Genomic DNA, 22,404 nt, shown 5'->3' on the forward strand with positions numbered 1-22,404 from the left:
GTGGAAAATATTTTCTACAAATTTACAAAAATTTATGAAAATGTTAAAAATTAACTATAAAGGGCAATAACTCCTTAAGGGGTCAATTGACTATTTTGGTCATGTAAACTTATTTGTAGATCTTATTTTGCTGAACGTTATTGCTGTATACAGTTTATCTCTATCTATAATAATATTCAAGATAATAACAAAAAACGGCAAAATTTCCTTAAAATTACCAATTCAGGACAGTAACCTAACAACGGGTTGTCCGATCCATGTGAAAACATCAGGGCAGATAGATCTTGACCTGATAAACAATTAAACCCTGTCAGATTTTCTCTTAATGCTTCGGTTTTTGAGTTATAAGCCAAAAACTGCATTTTACCCCTATGTTCTATTATTAGCCATGGCAGCCATTTTGGTTGATTGGCCAGGTCACACCACACATTTTTTAAACGAATTACCCCAATGATGATTCTGGCAAAGCTTAGTTTAATTTGGCCCAGTAGTTTCAGAGAAGAAGATTTTTGTAAAAGATAACTAAGATTTACGAAAAAAATAGTTAAAAATTGACTATAAAGGGCAATAACTCCTTCAGGGGTCAACTGATCATTTTGGTCATGCTGACTTATTTGTAAATCTTACTTTGCTGAACATTATTGCTGTTTACCGTTTATCTCTATCTATAATAATATTCAAGAAAATAACCAAAAACAGCAAAATTTCCTTAAAATTACCAATTCAGGGGCAGCAACCCAACAACAGGTTGTCCGATTCATCTGAAAATTTCAGGACAGGTAGATCTTGACCTGATAAACACTTTTACCGCATGTCAGATTTGCTCTAAATGCTTTGGTTTTTTAGTTATAAGCCAAAAACTGCATTTTACCCCTATGTTCTATTTTTAGCCATGGCGGCCATCTTGGTTGGTTGACCGGGTCACGCCACACATTTTTTAAACTAGATATCCCAAAGATGATTGTGGCCAAGTTTGGATTAATTTGGCCCAGTTATTTCAGAGGAGAAGATTTTTGTAAAAGATTACTAAGATTTACGAAAAATGGTTAAAAATTGACTATAAAGGTCAATAACTCCTAAAGGGGTCAACTGACCATTTTGGTCATGTTGACTTATTTGTAAATCTTACTTTGGTGAACATTATTGCAGTTTATAGTTTATCTCTATCTATAATAATATTCAAGATAATAACCAAAAAGAGCAAAATTTCCTTAAAATTACTAATTCAGGGCCAGCAACCCAACAACAGGTTGTCCGATTCATCTGAAAATTTCAGGGCAGATAGATCTTCACCTGTTTAACAATTCTACCCCATGTCAGATTTGCTCTAAATGCTTTGGTTTTTGAGTTATAAGCCAAAAACTGCATTTTACCCCTATGTTCTATTTTAAGCCATGGCGGCCATCTTGGTTGGTTGGCCGGGTCACGCCACACATTTTTTAAACTAGATATCCCAAAGATGATTGTGGCCAAGTTTGGATTAATTTGGCCCAGTTGTTTCAGAGGAGAAGATTTTTGTAAAAGATTACTAAGATTTACGAAAAATGGTTAAAAATTGACTATAAAGGTCAATAACTCCTAAAGGGGTCAACTGACCATTTTGGTCATGTTGACTTATTTGTAAATCTTACTTTGGTGAACATTATTGCAGTTTATAGTTTATCTCTATCTATAATAGTATTCAAGATAATAACCAAAAAGAGCAAAATTTCCTTAAAATTACTAATTCAGGGCCAGTAACCCAACAACAGGTTGTCCGATTCATCTGAAAATTTCAGGGCAGATAGATCTTTACCTGTTTAACCCTTTCAAGGCGAACAATGCGTTGAGGCATCCCCGTAGCCAGGCCGAACAATGTGTTGAGGCATCCCCGTAGCCAGGCCGAACAATGCTTTCAGGCATAGACAATCACGTGATAATCATATTTTTTTTGTCTTTTAACTCATTCCCCCCCCGTAAAGCTACGTTTAACCAATACATATAGAGGTTTTCAGGAAGCTTGTATATCACAGTTAAAGAATACCAATTCTGACTGAATTTGATACCTTATATATACTTCAATACAATGAAAGATCGGTAGCGTCAACAAACAAAATAAGCCGCCGCCATTTTGTACAAGACATGTGATGCTAACATGTGATCTTTTTCGTCGAAAAAAGGTTATTTGGAAAGTTGAATTTAATTTCATGAATATTTTGATTAACATTATGATACAAATTACGAAAAACGATTTTAAAAATTGCACGGAGAATAAAATCAAGTAATAATCCGACTTCCGTCGGCGCGGTAATTGGATTTTTCCCACGAGTGCAAAAGGTCGCACTCCTTTTATGGAAGTTCTAAATAAAACAATCCAATCACATTCCTCTCTCACTTGCCGATGTCAAGGACGCAAAATTATAGTAAATATTAGTAAAATGTCGTTTCATGGTCTGTATCGTGTCTGTAACATTCTGAGACAAAAATGTCCGATAGTTCTGAGAACGAGTTTGAGGGATTTTCGGTGGGAGAAGTAGATCTTCTTGGTCAACGGTATGAAATGCATTGACCTCAAAATGACATCGGTGATGATTTCATGATCACTCCTGAAGTGATGTTGAAAGAGAAGTGGTCAGCGAACTTTCAGACGAAAAAAATTACAGCTGGCAGATGTAAATATGTCCCCCAACAATGACTGATGGCACCAAGAATTTTATATTTTGAAATTTGAAAGAGGTCTTCCCCATTCATCCCAGAAGTAACTGGTCCACAAAACATATGAGACCCAAAGAAGGATATTTTTTCCAGATGTTTCTATCTCACAACCAAATAATTGATAGTTATAATTAGATAAGATAAGACATTTTTATTCCAAAGATAGGATATTTTGATTACAGAGATAAGATATTTTTATTCTAATTAAAGGGCCCATGAAGAGCAAAGTAATATTGCAATGATTTGATAATTAACATGAAACCGGTAATGTTTTTATGAATCATATATAAATGTGAATATAATCATCTCAAATCTAAGATGTTAAACCGCAGCCAGATCAGAGCCACACACATATATTAAAGTAAAAAATATTTTTATATTAACAGGCAATAATTCTCATATTCAATATATATGTACATTGACGGAAAATAAAATATAATTGTATGAGCTTTAGAATTTAGGACAAAAATGTTATATTTTCTGACAATGTACATAGATTGTTTTTATCCTGAAATTTATTAATGCCAACACTTGAAGGTTTTATCATGTTTAAAGTTATTAAAAATATAAGTCATGGTCTCTTAATTTTTCAAAGAAATGGACGTAATTATGCAGATAATAAGGTATCTTCACTTCACTGATACGCACCAGCGAGGTGAGCAAAGATGGGAGGCTAATAATGATGTATCTTACAAACTCAGAAATAAAAGACCCCCTTAACAGACAAAAATGAGGGACCAACATGTCCCCAAACGATAGGTGACCATTCATGATACCTTACAAAGTGAGGGATGCATTCTAGCAATTCATGCCTCCTAAAACAAAGAAATGGGCCATCAAACTTTGGGTTTTGGTAGCGTCAGACACAGTGTATGTCATATTGTGAAATCTACCACGTCAAGACAGATCAAACACATGTAGGTTAACTCTGTTTGCCAGTAGACTTTGGGAAACAAGATAAGGTGTCACATATGCTGGGCTAGGGTAAATATTAAAGGTACACAGGAAAAAAGGTTTCAAAATATGGTTGTGTTGAATGTAGAAAACCCCTTTGCCTACCCCATTGCTTCAATGTCTCCCACTCAGTCAAAAATTAAACTTTAACAGTTATTTTGTTACAATTTTTAAGTTGAAAGGATATTACATTTATATACATAATTTGTTGAAAAGGTTTTCACAGATAAGTTGTTGAAAGGATATTCATAATTTATATTTGTTGTTACAGTTGACATTTTCATTTAATAATTTTTGTCATTTTTTTTTAATAAGGAACATTAAATTATCTTCATCATTGAACAATACAAAACCAAAGACAGTGAAAATTCTAGCATCCCATGCAGTCAGGACACTTATAATAAATAATTTTAAAAATAAATCATAGACTTTTTCAAAGTAATTTTATTTTTAAAAGTTCATGATTGTCTTTCAACATTTAATTATGTCTCACTTAATTTATCAACACATTATTAAAGTGAGTGTTAAATGTACATGGATTAGTGTGTCAGGTCATCTTACATTTAATTAATATTTCCATGCAGTCAGTGGTTTGATACAAAAAAAAAACAGAAAAAAATATTGGCACATTAAAAAAAAAAGCACATATTAATCTCAAAAGTTTTGATTTTACCAGATTAAAATATCATTAGATATCTCCATTAAAATATCAAAAATTCCACAAAAGATCCCAATAGTCAATTTATATCTATATTCATACAAAAATTCAAAGAAAACATCGGACTAAGAAAGACAACTCCAACTTATCCAGGGACACAACTTCCTATCTGGTGATTGCATTGTACAGGTAAAAAAATGGCCGCCGCGGAATTTGACAAACCATTTTCATTCGTATTTATTCTGACTAATAAGCTAGAATTTTGACTCTGGAGTTATTTTTTTCTATAAAACTTCGATAAAGGAACACTCGAAATTGTTAATTACCATTTAAATTGTTAATTTAGAAGATGGGAGGCAAAAATGTAAACCGGTCACAAAAAAAAAATAGATTTTGCAAATCAAACGTCATTTTCTTTCCACAAAAGGTTAAACAAAATCAAAAGTAGGTATTGTCATGTAAATTTATTTATATTGCAACACTCCTTTGATACTTAAGTGTAACAATATCGAGTTTGAAACCGATTTGATGAGAAACAACAAAGATACACACGTTTTTTCTAAAACGTCATTTTTTTCCCCATTCACACGTCAAATTAATTCAGGCCAGGCAAACTGCGCGCGGAAATTTGATCAGGTCACACAACGTCGCGGAAAAAAACAATTCAGTAAGGAAAGTGTTAACAATTCTACCTCATGTCAGATTTGCTCTAAATGCTTTGGTTTTTGAGTTATAAGCCAAAAACTGCATTTTACCCCTATGTTCTATTTTTAGCCATGGCGGCCATCTTGGTTGGTTGGCCGGGTCACGCCACACATTTTTTAAACTAGATATCCCAAAGATGATTGTGGCCAAGTTTGGATTAATTTGGCCCAGTTGTTTCAGAGGAGAAGATTTTTGTAAAAGATTACTAAGATTTACGAAAAATGGTTAAAAATTGACTATAAAGGTCAATAACTCCTAAAGGGGTCAACTGACCATTTTGGTCATGTTGACTTATTTGTAAATCTTACTTTGCTGAACATTATTGCTGTTTACAGTTTATCTCTATCTATAATAATATTCAAGGTAATAGCCAAAAACAGCAAAAATTCCCTAAAATTACCAGTTCAGGGGCAGCAAACCCAATAACGGGTTGTCGGATTCATCTGAAAATTTGAGGGCAGATAGATCTTGACCTGATAAACAATTTTACCCCTTGTCAGATTTGCTCTAAATGCTTTGGTTTTTGAGTTATAAGCCAAAAACTGCATTTTACCCCTATGTTCTATTTTTAGCCATGGCGGCCATCTTGGTTGGTTGGCCGGGTCACGCCACACATTTTTTAAACTAGATACCCCAATGATGATTGTGGCCAAGTTTGGTTTAATTTGGCCCAGTAGTTTCAGAGGAGAAGATTTTTGTAAAAGTTAACGACGCCGGACGACGACGACGACGGACGCCGATGCCAAGTGATAGGAAAAGCTCACTTGGCCCTACGGGCCAGGTGAGCTAAAAAAAAGCCAAATAAGTTTCACATATTATAAAAACACTTTGATCCTAAAACAACTAAAAGAAAATTCAAAGCAATTTTTCAGTCTTAGGAACCATGTCAGAATGTTTTTGTACTGTACTCACTGGTGAATAAAGTCTTTGAAGTTCTGTGACCACTTCTCTGGTAGTTGTAGACCTGGTGATGAGTTTCTGTAAAAAAAAATATTTATAAATTCAAAGAACAACACAGATATTAACTCTGGATCACACCATCTTAATTTTGTTGTTCCTAAGGTAAACAGAGTGGACTCAGCATCTTTTTTATTTAATACTATTAATGCGACTCCAAATAACATAAAATCAATACATGACCACAATGCATTCAACTTTTTTTTTGGGGTTTTGTTCACAAGTCTGAATGACATAATTTTGACAGTTATAAGACTGAGCCCACCAGTTTATAACTCTTTAATGTAGTATGCTTAGATTTTTTATTCCAAAACTTCTCTCACCACAGAAGAGCATACTTTCACAAGACCACCTTGGCAGTTCATTACATGAGAAGCTAAACAGAAAACCTAACCAGATGTAGGCATACATGTATGTACATTTGTACATATGTTAAACACAGAATCCAATGCTTATTTTACTTGAGCAATACAGTGGGTGCCACATGTGAAGCAATATCTGCTTAACCTTCCAAAGCGACCTGATATCACCCTGTTTTTTGTGGGGGTTCATTTTGCCAAGTCTTAATAGTTCTTTATGTTGTGTTGTGTGTCCCTTTTGTTTTTGGGGTCCTTCAATGTTTTCTATTTTTAGCTATGGTACTTTCAGTTTGTTTTCAACTAATGAGTTTGTTTATCCCTTTGTTAACTTTTGCCTCTCTTTTAGAAACATGAATGTGTCCATAGTACATGAATGCCCCACTTGAACTATCCATTTCTATGTTAAGTGGACCATGAAATGGTGTTGAAAATGAAAATTAGAAGATCATATCATAGGGGACATGTATTCCTTGGTTTCAAGTTGATTAGACTTCAACTTCATCAAAAACTACCTTGACCTTTAACTCTAACATGAAGCAGGATAGACGCATAAACAAATGAATGGACGAACAAAGGGAAGCACTGTATATAATTTAGTACAGACCAAAAAACAGACTGCCCCTAAGTGGGGCATAAAAAAAAAAATTTCAATACAGAAAATCTCTTACAGTTACCCACTAGCAGGTACATAATGTACTTACATGAATCATTTATAAATTCTATATATCGGCAAAACTCTGGTTAAATTGACCTACTGTTTGTATAAGAAGCAGTCATAAAATATTAATTCTGATGAAGATTTAGTGTATATAAACAGTGAAAAGCCGTGCCCTATTGTAAATAAAAATAATAAAAGTAAATAAGATTATGTAATCAATAGTCATCAAATAATGGTTTAAATTACAGAAAAATCCATTAAATCTCATCAAATCGGATATTAAATGAGGGTACAGAGGATTGCACTTATTCTCACAGGAAAAAAGGGAATGCTGGAGAAAATATTGTATTCGGGTTATGGTGATTGATTAAGACAGAATGTCAGGTGATTTAGGAAAATGAATACCTTTCAGCTTGTCTGAATCATTTATTATAAGCCTGTACACCATACAGGACATTGAAAAGAGAATGGAAACTCAGGAATGTATAGAAATGAAAACAAGTTGAACAAAGAGCATAACACAGACCAAGGCCACCAATGGGTCTTCAACCAAGTGAGAAAATTCTGCACCCAGAGGATGGCTTCAGTTGGCCCCTAAAATATTTTTCATACTAGTTTAGCAAATGACCACTGCTTTCCATCTAACCATATATTTAATTTTATAAAATAAATATGTTAGGTTCAATTATTATGATAGAAGAAATTAAGACAACATATTGTCTCATTGGCAAGTATACCATATCTTCTTTTTTATATGACATGAATGAGTTTGGCTCCTAAAAGAAATTTAAACTCCACTATATGTGCCAACTACCACTGGACAGGTGGAGAGGACAAAATGCACATGAGCTGTCCTGTAGCCACTGGACAGGTGGAGAGGACACAATGCACATGAACTGTCCTGTAGCCACTGGACAGGTGGAGAGGACAAAATGCACATGCTCTGTCCTGTAGTTTCTGTAGAAATTTTACCTTGGAATTTTAAACAATGCTCTCATAGGATGTAAATCTGATAATGGCGGTTCACTCTCCGCTAACTCTATGGCGGTAATACCAAGGGACCAAATATCGCATCTATTGTCATAGTTATATTCTAGCTGTCTTTCACATGCTATCACCTGAAATTAAAAAGAATTTTGAATCACCATTAATATGGTCAAAATTATAAATTGACTGTTGACAAAACTTGATTTTTTTTTTAAATACTAAGGCTTTCCTACCCCTGAAATAGATTAACATAGCAGATTTGGCAAAACTTTTTGAAATTTGGAGTCCTCAATACTCTTCAAGTTCTTTCTTTATTTGGCCTTTTTATTTATTTTTTTATTTTAGCATCACTGATGAGTGTAGACAAAGTTAGTATTTGCCGTACACGATTTTAATCCTGGTATATATGATGAGTTTATTTCAGTATATTTTGCTAACTCATCATAAGAGTTATTAAAATAGGCCAATCTTCAAAAAACATCTTCATTCAGCAAGCTTTTAGACATCATCTATAGTTATCTAATCAACTGTATCCATGCTTTCAGTGCAAGTCATTGAAATAAAAACAAAAACAAATTTTGAGGAAATGAATGTCATCTCTCTCTGACAGTGTTATACATTAGTTTAAACATATTTATTTATAGTGATTTTGCAACTTAAATTAATCCCTTTCCACTTTGCGTGTGCAAGTGCTGTCTTGTAGCAGCAGGAGCCTGCTCTTTTTCGAAATCTACAAGGGTATCTTTAACGTGCAAGAGATATGGCTCTCTCTTAACACGGGTCAGCCATTTATCGTCTCCTTCCGACGGACTATCATCTTTTCCTCAAGACCATACTCGCAGATGGTGTCAAGGGAGGGCCGAAAATTGACACAGGAAGGTGTATGATTTAGAACCACCACAAACTTAATATTTAGAGTGAAAACATTAGTTAAGTAAAACAGACAGTACTATAATTTTACAGAAAATTTTTCACTAATAAAAGGAATCCTGTATTTAGGCATATGTTTATAAAATTACACTTGGTTTTGGACAAAATATAACACATTATAACAAATATATAGATCCTTTTTTTCAAAATTCCAATAGGGAACATACTTTATATAATTGTATAAATAAAACAATTTTTCAAGACGTTTCAGCCATTGGCCTTCTTCAATTCTTTATTTTTTCTCTCAGTTGAGAGGAAAAATAAAGAACTGAAGAAGGCCAATGGCTGAAATGTCTTAAAAAATTGGTTTATTTATACAAATATAAAGATGTTATGGTAAATTTCAAGTGTAGTTCTGACATATCATGATTTTGAAAATTTATATACGGTCATTACAAGTATCGGATTACAAAATGAATATACTTCAAACTTATGATTAAACTGTACAAATATTTGTAAGACGTCGGTGAAAATATTTAGAAATTTAAAAGATGTTTAAGAAAAACAAATGTATTAATAACAGAATATATTAAAACTTATAGATATAGTGTGAAGAGTTTATGGGATTGTAAACATATTCACGTTTCATAATTTCATATGCTTGATTACAACTTTATGGTTTTTTGTGCCTGGCTTTTTATATAAGAGGTTTTATTGGCAACAGTTTGATTAATATTGGGTCTCGAAATAGTAAATCTCTTCTGTCAGCCATTATCTTTTTCATTACATGACATAAGAACTCATATGAGTGATATTTAGTATGGCGTTCATTATCACTGGACTAGTATATATTTCTTTAGGGGCCAGCTGAAGGACGACTCCGGGTGCGGGAATTTCTCGCTACATTGAAGACCTGTTGGTGACCCTCTGCTGTTGTTTTTTATTTGGTCGGGTTGTTGTCTCTTTGACACATTCCCCATTTCCATTCTCAATTTTATCATATGAGGAAAGATTGTTGGAGGCTCAAACACTGGTGTCTATGATGGTCTGGATGTTTATATGCATTTTTAAGTTTTAGTAGAAGTTCTAAAAACCAGTACACTATATATATATATCTATGCAAAAACACTAACGACCCATCAAGGATTTGTATGTGCATCTTAACATGTTTTTGGAAGAATATCTGCAAATGGGTACAGTTTATACCTATGCATACACATCAAAGACCCATTATGGATGTTTATAATGCACATTTAAATAAGTGTTGGTATGATTCACGAAAATCAGGTAATTTTGAACTTGTGGAACACACCATAGGCCCCTCAATCGACTGCAATGTGTGCATGTATTCAATACGTTACAACAAATTTAACATATTAATGTACAGTTAATATGTGCACTACGTTTTATATTCTTGTTATGAAACAGGTGTTTTCATATGATTTGTCTTACTACACTAAAATGCGTTGAATGTCTTATTTATAATAATTCAATAATCTTTTTGAATATTCATTTGACAGAATTTTCGTTACCCCATTTATTATTCCTTTATTGATCAATGTAACTAAAAATGACATCTTATGCATCCACTTCTGTAAAAAATCTCACAGTCTCTATTATCATTGCATTGAAATTCTCATTTATCATATAAAATAAATATTCTCTTAAATTTTTTTATCAAAATAACAACTTAAATTTGATGACAAATATCTTTGTAACTATCATTAAAAGTATATTATAAAATTAATCAATTTGATAATATATGTACAGTGGACCTTTAGATTTATAAAATATGCATACAAACAGATAATTAATACACATTTTGGTAGCATCTGTACACTTCAAACAACATATGCAACATTTATTGCATAATAATTATATATAATACATTGAAATTTCATAGGATTCAATAATTTGGATAAAATTAAGTCATGGCATTCCAAAAGTTATATTTTATTTCTGTTTAAATGCATCATGATATCTATGACTACAAGTGACAATGTTGAAGTAATGCAATGAAAAATAGGGAAACAAACACTTGATTTAACTAGAAATTTCATTGTTATGTAATTTGAAAGGGTTGTAAAAGTGTTGAACAAGGGCGCATGTGGGTGGGGGTGGACCTTGTTACCTGACATCTTATTAAAAGGACAAGTGATGTGATGTTGAATACGTTAATTGTTAAACATAAAACTGTTATATTAACTTCAAAGACACCAAAGGGACATTATCAACCTCATAAGTCGAAAATATATTAACAACACCATGGCTAATATAAAAATAAAAAGACCAACAGACTAACAATAGTACACCAAACAAAACTTAAAATTTAAAACCAAAATATATTAAAGTAACATGGTGACCAGACAATTTTTAAATGATGTACAGTAATTGTCGTTTGTTTATGTAATTTAACGTGTTTCTCGTTTCTCGTTTAAAAAAAAACTCTTTTATAGATTAGACCGTTGGTTTTCCCGTTTCAATGGTTTTACACTAGTAATTTTGGGGCCCTTTATAGCTTGTTGTTCGGTGTGAGCCAAGGCTCCGTGTTCAAGGCCGTACATTGACCTATAATGGTTTACTTTTATTTAAATTGTTATTTGGATGGAAAGTTGTCTCATTGGCACTCACACCACATCTTCCTATATCTATGAAGGTTGAGGGTTTCTTATATTTTGGTGGATTAAGGTTTCTGACAACTAAAGAGTTTCAAATTGTGTTTGCTGTGTTTCTAAAAGTATATAAGACCAAAACTGAAAAATTGGTTTTGTTGCTTCCCAAGAGAAATTTGGTATTTTGTTATTCAGAATATTGTGCCAAGGTTTCAATATACAAACTGTCTGCCTGCAGCCAGTACAAAGAAGTTGTTATTATCTAATTTGATCAAACTAGCATGTTGAAAGTTGTGTTTGAGGGACTGACACAAAGCATGGAATAACCACATGAAAGAAGTACCCATAAAGTGAACTAGTACACATTTTTGTTTTAAAGGGCCAACTGAAGCACATCTAATTGCGTGGGATTTTCTTGCTGTGTTGAAGACCTATTGGTGGCCTTTGGCTGTTATCTGCTCTTTTGTAGATCAGGTTGTTGTCTCTTTGACACATTTCCCATTTCCATTCTCAATTTAATTATCAAAGTTAAAATATATTTATAAATAACATTGAAACTTACTACATGTATTCAAAATGAATAATGTTGGCTTAAAAATTTAAAACCAAACAGATTCCCTTTTACAAAATTCTTATTCTATTTAAATGCATTAAAGATTATAGGTGAATATATCATAGGTTAACAAGTACTTGTCCGCAATAAAAATCTGTCAATATTACAAATATCATTATACCTTAATTGCTAATCATATTCCATCCTTTATAAAACTTTTCCATCAAAATTCCATAAGTGTAAAATCCTTATCTTACAAACTCTTTAAATATGCTAATCATATCCTCCTTATGCAAACACTCTTCCAATCCAGTCAAATGAAAACTCCTTAAGACAATTTCACTTGGATATGATAGATTTATATGCAAATTACCTGATGACCATTAGGTACTATTAAATCAATTCCATCTTTGGAAATATTTCACTTATCTCTGGTAAAATTGACACAAGATATTGTTATTCATTCTGCATAATACTATCTATAGTGTAGTTTACATAAGCTCATGTATAAGTATTTCAAAAACTATAAGGCCAAGGAATTAATTTCCTATATTTTCACTAAATTTTTCCAGACATCTCAGATAGCCTTACAGACTACACATTCAAGACCTGTGTCATAAAAGAACAGTCCACATAATCCCTAAAAGAAACAAAATGTATGAAGAAAAGTTAAACATCTATAAACTTTTAGACTCTAGTCGTCAAACTTTCTATAAAGTCTCCAAAACTCTCCATTCATATATTGATTTTCCAATAAGATTATGCAAATGAGCTGATTTTATATTATTTATTGATGGTATCAACAGAAATGAGTTGAAAGGAGATATGGGGTTGACATCAATGAGACAGCAACCGCAGAACACAAAGAAATCTTGAAAAAAAATCTGTAAACAGAAATTTACAGATGCATAAATTTAAAACATTGTACAATATGCACATTTAAAATGAAATTGCAAAATAAAAAAAGACACGAAAATTTCAATAGTTTTTACAGTGCTTTTTGAACATTTCAATGTGTTTCTTAAGTTTTGTAAGAAGAAAAATAGCGTGAGTAAAAATGGTTCCTAATATGTCAAGCTTTGAATTTCTCTTGATTGAATCAGGAAACATTAATAAATTAAGACAAGAATGTGTCCAAAGTACACGGATGCCCCACTCAATCATTTTTCATGTTCCATGGACCGTGAAATACGGTAAAAATCTAATTTGGCATTAAAATTAGAAGGATTATACTATAGGGAACATGTGTCAACCATTTTTAAAAATATATTCTAAGCTTCTAGGTTACATAGATTATTTTCAATCTGTTTCAGGTAAATGCTTAAAATACATTGATGAACTTGACTTTTACAAACGTACTGATGATTTAAAGAGTTATCTCCCTGAACCAAGGTCTACCACCTTAAATACTATGATTATCATGGTAAACTATTTTCATTTTAAGGTCTAATATTTCAAAAATAAATAGTTCTTCATCAAATGAGGTCATAGTAGCTGTGAAGAGTTTCCAAAAAATATTAAAAACTTGAATGAGACTGGGTGTTGCCCATCAAATTTACGCACCCTCGGTCAAAAATAAGGCTAATGCAATGACTTCATAACTCTTCATTAACTACATGACTAACACCTAGACCGTACAAGGTCGTGATGTTTAAATGTCTATGACCCTACTTTATACAAATATATAACTAATAGTCAAACATGAAAAGTTTAAAAATTATGACTTTTTACAGTTAATGCATATCGACTACCCATTATTGAAATTTAAATAACAAAAGGTTTAAAGAGCTATTATATATATGAATAATCATTTAATTTTACTACTCCATATGTTATGTATCTAGTTTTATTTGTCAAAGGGGCTTTCTATATATTAGATCTAAATGGTTTGTACCAGGATCATGATACCCATGATGTCATTAACTAGTCAATGACAGTAATGCTTTAATAGTAATGTACTAATTTTAAGTTCATTCCAATAATAGACAAGAGTACACAAAACTGAAATGTCTCTCTTGCTTTACTGATCATGAATGTACTAAGTGGTGGATCCAAAGGGGTGTGTATGTGTTATAATCAATGCATTTGAATGGGGACATATGGTTGGAACCCCCACTTTATTCTTGGTTGCTAACCCCCTTTTAAAAATGGCTGGATCCACTGCTGAAACTGATGTTGAAAGTCTTTAATATGAAGGTTTCACTACAAGTATAACATGAACCTAACATTATCAATGATCCATGTATTTAAGGTCAAGGTCAGAAAAGACAGATAAACTCTACCAGAAAGACATGTATGCCTTACACCAAACACCAAATATAGTTAGCCTATTGCTTTTATAATCTGAGAAACAGACCTTATTATGAAAATTGAACATTGACCTGAATGAACCACAAAAATAAGGTCATATATGGTCATTTAACCCTACCAGACAGACGTCATGTACACCATGCAATCATTGCATCAATCATTGGATATAACAAATATTTTGACATATTGTTGATCGCTTATATATAGTATCTGAGAAATTTACAATTTTTCAAAGTTTATCATAACATATATATCAACAACACAACTCAATTTTAAAACAACAACAATAATACATTTCTTTGTCCTTGCAGCTGTTCCCCCTCTTTGCAAACAATGTGTAACATGTACAAATTATTAAAAAAGATCAATAATGTTGAATCATTCATTGAGTATGTAAAGAAAAGTTTATCTTCCATTGACGACAAGTCAGTCTTACTTATTTTACTTTCAACATGTTGTTCCAATCAACACATTAAAATGTCAAATGCCGATTTAACTATTAATTTTCTTCGGGAGGTGGTCATACATTTTGTATAAAGGTTCAATCTTGATATTCATGTTTTTCTTCGATTCTGGAGGGCCCTCATGGGGTTTTTGATTATGTGATTACTTGGCCGTTTTTTTAATGATTATTTGATTATTAAGCCAAATATTTCATGATTATTTGATTACCTAGGACTGTATTTTTAGTTTATGATTATTTGATTACTAAAGATAAGCAAATATTTAATGATTATGTGATTATATTGGCAAAAAAATGGTGATTATGTGATAACTAGGACCCCCCCATGAGGAGCCTCATTCTGCCTTCTTCATGCAGATCGCGAGATATTAAAAAGTGTAATGATTTTAGACTCACACTCCAATTCCTTCTAAACAGAATAGATTTTTCTTTTTCAATAAACCACAAAAACTTATGAATATTTTAAGGGTATTTTCCTTACTTTAAACAAAGTTTGGTATTCTTTATGACATCATTTTTGTCATAACTAAATATATCTTATTGCATAATGACAGGAATATGTAGTATAGTAGTTATGATAGATAGCTGGATTGATGTGGGAATGTCAATGTCCAGTGGCAAATATAACATGGATATTAGGACAAGAAAAAGTTATTCAAATGTGACATACAAAATTTTGGAAGCAGACCTTTTTTTAAACTTATTTCATTGATCAAATAAAACAAGGACAACTATTTGCCTCTTTTACTTTGTCAACAATTAATTAACCACAACCCAATAATCGGCATTAAATATAAAGAACTCACATAAAACATTGAAAATTTTAATACAAAAATTCAAAGTTGCTATAATTATATTGAAAGAACAATTAGTATACCTATGAAAAGCAAACAATAGAACTAGAAAAGACAATATTCTTACTGTTTATATAAAATGCTTCTTATTAAAAATGTAAAAACCAACTTACAGCCTTTTTAAACTTACAATTCTACAAATATGTTAATGAACTAATAAAGATGACTAACTTATATTTTCCCACAATTTTTTCTACATAGCAATTATCACCTTCCATTTAAATCATATTAGTTAAAAGATTTATCCTTAATCAACCCAAGAAAATCATTCAATGAATTTTGATACAAAATACTCAGATAATTTAAATCTGTCTTTTATTCCTCGTACAAAAAATACATCTCAATTAAATCTTTGAATTTGTCCTCAGATAAAAATACAAGTTTATTAAAGACTTATCCTTAATCAACATTGGAAAATTGTCAATAAGTAAAAATGGGAAACAAAATACTCAGTTATCAAAATCTGTCTTTTATTCCTTGTCAAAAAGTATATCTACCTAAATCTTTCAATTTGTCCTAAGATAAAAAATATACTTACCCTTAATTAACCCAAGAAAATCATTGAATGAATTTGGATACAAAATACTCAGATAATTAAAATCCTTCCTTTCTTACTTGTCAAAAAAGTACATCCAATTTAAATCTTTCAATTTGTTCTAAGATAAAAAATACAGGTTTAAAAGTTTTTAATCTCTAGACAGGTTTTTTAATGTTTTTATTGAAAACTGATTATTTATTCCTGTTAGGATATTTAAAAATAAAATCAATAAAATTTTTCGTTATGTACATAAGGGGCGACAAGATATATTATGATATTGATAAATTGTTTGAGAAGTTTTCAATCTTTTCTTCTACACCTCCACAAAACTTAAGTGTACAGTATATCAATGGAATCATGTATGCCGTTATCCAAGTTAATATATGCGATAGGGGCGTATGCACCATTGTATGAGGATTTAAGAGAAAGACCTACATCGAAAATTATGTAACATGTGAAATGTGCACTGATTCAGATATAATGCCACATGCATAGAGATCCACTGGGAAATGTAGGGATTATGATTTAGATATTTCTAAAGGAAAGTGCTTTTGAATCTTAGAAAAAGAAAACCTTGATGCATTTTGCATATTTGTTTGTTATTGTGATTAAAATATTGTCCAATGTATAATGTTTGGACTTTAAATATTCATTATCACTGGACTAGTATATATTTGTTTAGGGGCCAGCTGAAGGACGCCTTAGGGTGAGGGAATTTTTCGCTACATTGAAGACCTGTTGGTGACCCTCTGCTGTTGTTTTTTATTTGGTCGGGTTGTTGTCTCTTTGACACATTCCCCATTTCCATTCTCAATTTTATGTAGATCTGTAGGGAAATGTACGGATTATGTTTTTGATATTTCTAAAGGAAAGCGCTTTTGAATCTTGAATACTTTTAACCTAGATGCATTTTTGTAAAATTTGGAGTGTGAAAAGGGGAATGTGTCACTAAGAAACAACAACTTAACAGAAGAGCAGAAAAACAGCCAAAGGCCACCAATGGGTCTTCAACACATATCTAAATTTGAATTAATATCTTTATATCGTCCAATGAACTTTGTCTTATTTTAGAAAAGACATTAAATAAACAACAATCAATTAATCAATCATGTTTTTTTCTTTTTTTTTTTTAATGGAAAATTAATACTCAACAATATAACTTTTAAACATCTTTTCACATAAATATATATGTGTTAACAGATAATGACAAACTGATTTCTTTCATGTTATATCAAATTCTCTGTAAATGATCCATATGAACAATCTTGAAAATTATACTTTAATTGAAAAAAAAATTAACGATCTGACCTTTATGATAAAAAAAACCCAACATTTTATTACAGAACATCCCTATAAATCAATAACTGATTTTTCATTCGGTAAATCTGGTTAAAAATTATTTTATTAATATTTAGTGGATCAAGTATATTATTTCATGAAATAAATTAAACGTATAAAAATGTTGTCATTTAGATTATCAATGGCAAAAATAACCACCATAACATTTAACTGTGAAATTCACTTAAATTAACTTTACCTTTTAATTTTACTTTGAGATAAATCTTCAAATATCCAACATTCAATCCAATTCAATTTTTTATCAAGTTACCTTTTCCTAAACAATTATACTATTTAAGGATAAATTTTTCCTAGTGCATAATCTATTTACTGTATTATCTGATTTATGGATTTTGAATTAAAAAAAACATCAATTACGTAACAAAAATATATAGGGGTCAAGTACAAAACCCTTAATACCTCAATATCTCATCTGACATATTTACGATATTACCTTTACTTGGTTTACAAAAAAATTTATAACCCAATTGTTGCTGGGTATATAATAAACTACAAATTCATTGAACACGGAAGCCTAAATGTACAATCATTTCATATAAACATAGATAGACTTAAAACAGTTTTGATTGAGGGTTGAGATGGGGTTTACCAGTGGCAGATTATGTAATTTTTATTAGATGGGGCTGGCCCACTCCAATCATATGGTTCAGTGATTCCCTATATAGTCAACCACATTTCCCCCTCAAAACAGGGAAGGCAGGACCTGCAACCTCCCTTAAAATCGACTCTGTTTACAGATTAGATAATAATAGGCCAGTATGACTGAAAAACGGACCCAAAATATTAAGAATATAGAGAGAATAACAATAAAAAATATCAAAGTACTAAGGGGTGCTAAAATATAAAGAATAATAGGCAAAGTTTATAGAGAATAGAAAAAAAGGCTTAAAATTTTAAGAATACAGATAAGAAGGATCCCTTTCCAGACCCTGAGCAGATATACTTGACACAAAGTTCACTCTTAGACAAATAAAATTAGAAAGTATGTGACAATCCCAAGGAATACAGGAATGCATGCATTTTATGGAATTTGTAGATTAAGACCTACACTAAGAACTTGCAATTTCGTCAACACGGAAGCATAATATACAACTGTATATATATATATATATATATGTATATAAAATCAATAGATTCAAAAATTCATTTCATCATTCAGAGTTTTCGGGAAAATCTGCTGGACCACATTTTAGTGCTTTCAAAAATACCCAAATTTTGCATATTCTTTCAAAATTTGTGGTCAGAGCCATGGAACCAACATTTTCAAGAACTCTGCATATTTTGTGGTGTTTTTTTTGTACAATCATCCTGGCTTGATATATAAATTAAATCAGTAATATATTATTATTCAACTTAGCCAAATTTAACATTTTATGTAACAGTTTCCCCAAAGACATGTACCTCCTCATACTTGGTGTACTGTGACTTATGTTCTGGAAAACCATGGGTGCAATTGAATGCAACAGTTACAACATACAGATTTAACTTAAAACTTATAAACTTCGAATGAAAGCAACTCCATGTTATGTCTTGAAGGCTTCTGCTAAAAGATTGAAAGATTTTAAAGGAATTAAAATTTATACTTAGTATTTTTTAACCATAAATTCGGTCACAGTTCATTCATAATTGCTTAAAATGACTGGATTGCAATGAACTCACAGTAACTTCTCCTTCATTGAATATTTTGAAGTACTAGTATGTATTTTAAGAAGTAATTCATGTGAAATGAAACCATCATTAGGATTTCAAGCTAAGTGTTAAATTCCATTACTTATAAAATCACCATATTGATTATGAATTTTACTAATTAAGAATGGTATTCTATTTCTCTATCAAGGATATACAATTATTGCTTTAATGCTATATTAAAAGTTGAATTATGAGGATCTATAATGGGGTTCCTTTATTTCATATTCTTTTAAAAAAAAAATTGGCATTTTTCTTAATTTATGAAAATAGTGCATATTCTTTTGTAATTTTTTTTAAAACTTTTGCACCTATTTTTTTTATATCTCATTATATATGTTTATTCGTTGTTTTTGTGGGCCATTACTGTAAACCAACTTATTTTAGCTGATACATTATTTGGTGTTATATAAGTCTTTTCGAGTCCATTTTACAGCAATTAAATTTGACAATTTTCAAAGTTACTTGTTTTTGTGGGCCATTACTGTAAACCAACTAATTTGGCTGATACATTATTAAGTCTTTTGAAGTCCATTTTACAGCAATTAAATTTCACAATTTTCAAAGTTACTTGATATAGTTAAATAAGAAAAGATCCAAGTTAAACATGTTTCGTGATGATTTATATTCAAGTTATTTTGCTACTCGTGAAAGTCACGAAAAATAAATCTCTCAAGAAATTTAATTGGTTTAGATTATTCTCTATACTGAAAACCCATCCAGCCCCTCAATTAATAGCTATAACTTATCAATTAAGGTAACATTAACAAGATGCCTTTAAAACATCTGCTGATTCAGCTTTTTCTAAAAATGTGCATTGGTGATTGTCATTCACAAAATCTCGATAATAAAAGACATCATCAATATCTGAAGTTTTAAGGAACACCTAATTATAAGCTGGAGATTACATCTCCAGGAACTTTTTCTATTTCCAAATGAATATCATCATTGCAGCAGAGAATTTTTATAATGCTATCGATTGAAGCAAATCATAAATTGGACCCGTGTATACACTAATTAAGGCTTTATACTAATGTCATTTGAAACATTATATATAAGGGCCAAACAAATATACCTGTTTCCCACACCTTACAGAAGAGTATACTGTAAGAAGAAAGGTAAAATCGTTATAGTTTTGAAAACAAGAGTGCACACGCTGAAATGTCTCGCCTTCTATACTAATCATTGATATTATGTTGATAGTCCTAAGTATAAAGCTAAGCTTTATAACAATTGTCACATAAACTTAACATTAACCAAGATAACTAAACATAGACCAATGAACCTTGAAAATGAGGTCAAGGTCAGATGAACCATGCCAGGCAGACATGTACAGCTAACAATGCTTCTATACAACATATATAGTTGACCGATTACTTATAGTTTAAGAAAAATAGACCAAAACACAAAACCTTAACACTGTGCAATGAACCGTGAAAATGAGGTCACGGTCAAATAAAACCTGTGCGACTTACATAAAGATCATAAAATATTTCCATACACCAAATACAGTTGACCTATGGCATATAGTATTAGATAAAAAGACCAAAACTCAAAAACAACTTTGACCACTGAACCATGAAAATGAGGTCAAGGTCACATGACATCTGCCCGTTAGACATGTACACCTTACAATCGTTCAATACAACAAATATAGTAGACCTATTGCATATAGTATGAGAAAAACAGACCAAAACACAAAAATTTAACTTTGACCACTGAACCATGAAAATGAGGTCAAGGTCACATGACATCTGCCCAATAGACATGTACACCTTACAATCGTTCCATACAACAAATATAGTAGACCTATTGCATATAGTATGAGAAAAACAGACCAAAACGCAAAAATTTAACTATAACCACTGAACCATGAAAATGAGGTCAAGGTCAGATGACACCTGCCAGTTGGAGATGTACACCTGACAGTCCTTCCATACACTGAATATACTAGCCCTATTGCTTAAAGTATCTGAGATATGGACTTGACCACCAAAACTTAACCTTGTTCACTGATCCATGAAATGAGGTCAAGGTCAAGTGAAAACTGTCTGACAGACATGAGGACCTTGCAAGGTACGCACATATCAAATATAGTTATCCTATTACTTATAATAAGAGAGAATTCAACATTACAAAAAATTTGAACTTTTTTTTCAAGTGGTCACTGAACCATGAAAATGAGGTCAAGGACATTGGACATGTGACTGACGAAAACTTCGTAACATGAGGCATATATATACAAAGTATGAAGCATCCAGGTCTTCCACCTTCTAAAATATAAAGCTTTTAAGAAGTTAGCTAACACCGCCGCCCCCGCCGCCGCCGGATCACTATCCCTATGTCGAGCTTTCTGCAACAAAAGTTGCAGGCTCGACAAAAATCAGTTTGGGTTGGCATTTAAGGAAATATTCTAGACTGAAACAGTTCTTAATAACAAAATGTCTATAAAATATGTTAGGATAGGCAAGAAAGATGTAAAGGGCAGTATGGGGTATAGGAAATATAACTAAATTTTCCCCAATTGCTAGAGTCTATTTTGCAAAATGATATACCCATGATTTGCCAAAAGATACAACATTATTAAATTCTGAAAAAATAAATATGGGATAGGGGAGATAACCCTTCAAATAAATTTTGCATTAGTAATGAACAGTGTGATTAGTTGATTCATATGATCAGGAATTACAATAACCTGTAACCTCCTAAAGCATAGAATATATTTAAATGAAAAAGGTCAACCGCACACAGTATTTTTGAGTTATGTCCCTTAGATAAAAGTTACAGAACTAACCTCTGGTGCCATCCAGTATGGTGTGCCTACTGATGTTTTACGTCTGCCTGCACTATTTTCCAAAATGGCTGAAACACCTTTAAATCAAAATAAAATGAAAACATTGTAAATAAAGAATTCAAAGCAACCATTTATCATAGCTGAAGGTTCAAGTTCCTGTTTCACCTTTACGAAGCTGTAAGTTAACCATGAAATCAACAAAAATTGTTATCTCACCAATAGTTGAATCTACAGTAGACCAATAGGTTTAGAAAATAGACTGAGCTTAAACATTTTTGAATAAAGGAAGACTGTAAAAAAAGATGTAAATCTTTAAGTGTTATTAAAGTTTGTAAAACAAAAGAATTTCCAGAGAAAATTCCTCTGTAAAAATGGGACCTTTTACTTGCTGTA

The 22,404-nt window shown here is 31.6% G+C and overlaps 1 protein-coding gene across 2 annotated transcripts in view; it reads right to left on the minus strand.

Moving 5' to 3' along the window:
- The window catches only part of LOC139502584 (myosin-IIIb-like), a 104,156-nt gene that overhangs the window by 60,231 nt on the left and 21,521 nt on the right, over window positions 1–22,404 (minus strand). For both annotated transcript variants that reach the window (XM_071292090.1, XM_071292088.1), the window contains exons 5-7: window positions 22,012–22,088; window positions 7,958–8,103; window positions 5,924–5,989 (exon numbers count right to left, since the gene is read on the minus strand). In XM_071292090.1, coding sequence (XP_071148191.1) covers window positions 5,924–5,989; window positions 7,958–8,103; window positions 22,012–22,088 — 289 coding nt within the window. The remainder of the gene's footprint in view (window positions 1–5,923; window positions 5,990–7,957; window positions 8,104–22,011; window positions 22,089–22,404) is intronic.

This window comes from Mytilus edulis, chromosome 14, assembly GCF_963676685.1.
Source record: "Mytilus edulis chromosome 14, xbMytEdul2.2, whole genome shotgun sequence".
Lineage (NCBI taxonomy): Eukaryota > Metazoa > Mollusca > Bivalvia > Mytilida > Mytilidae > Mytilus > Mytilus edulis.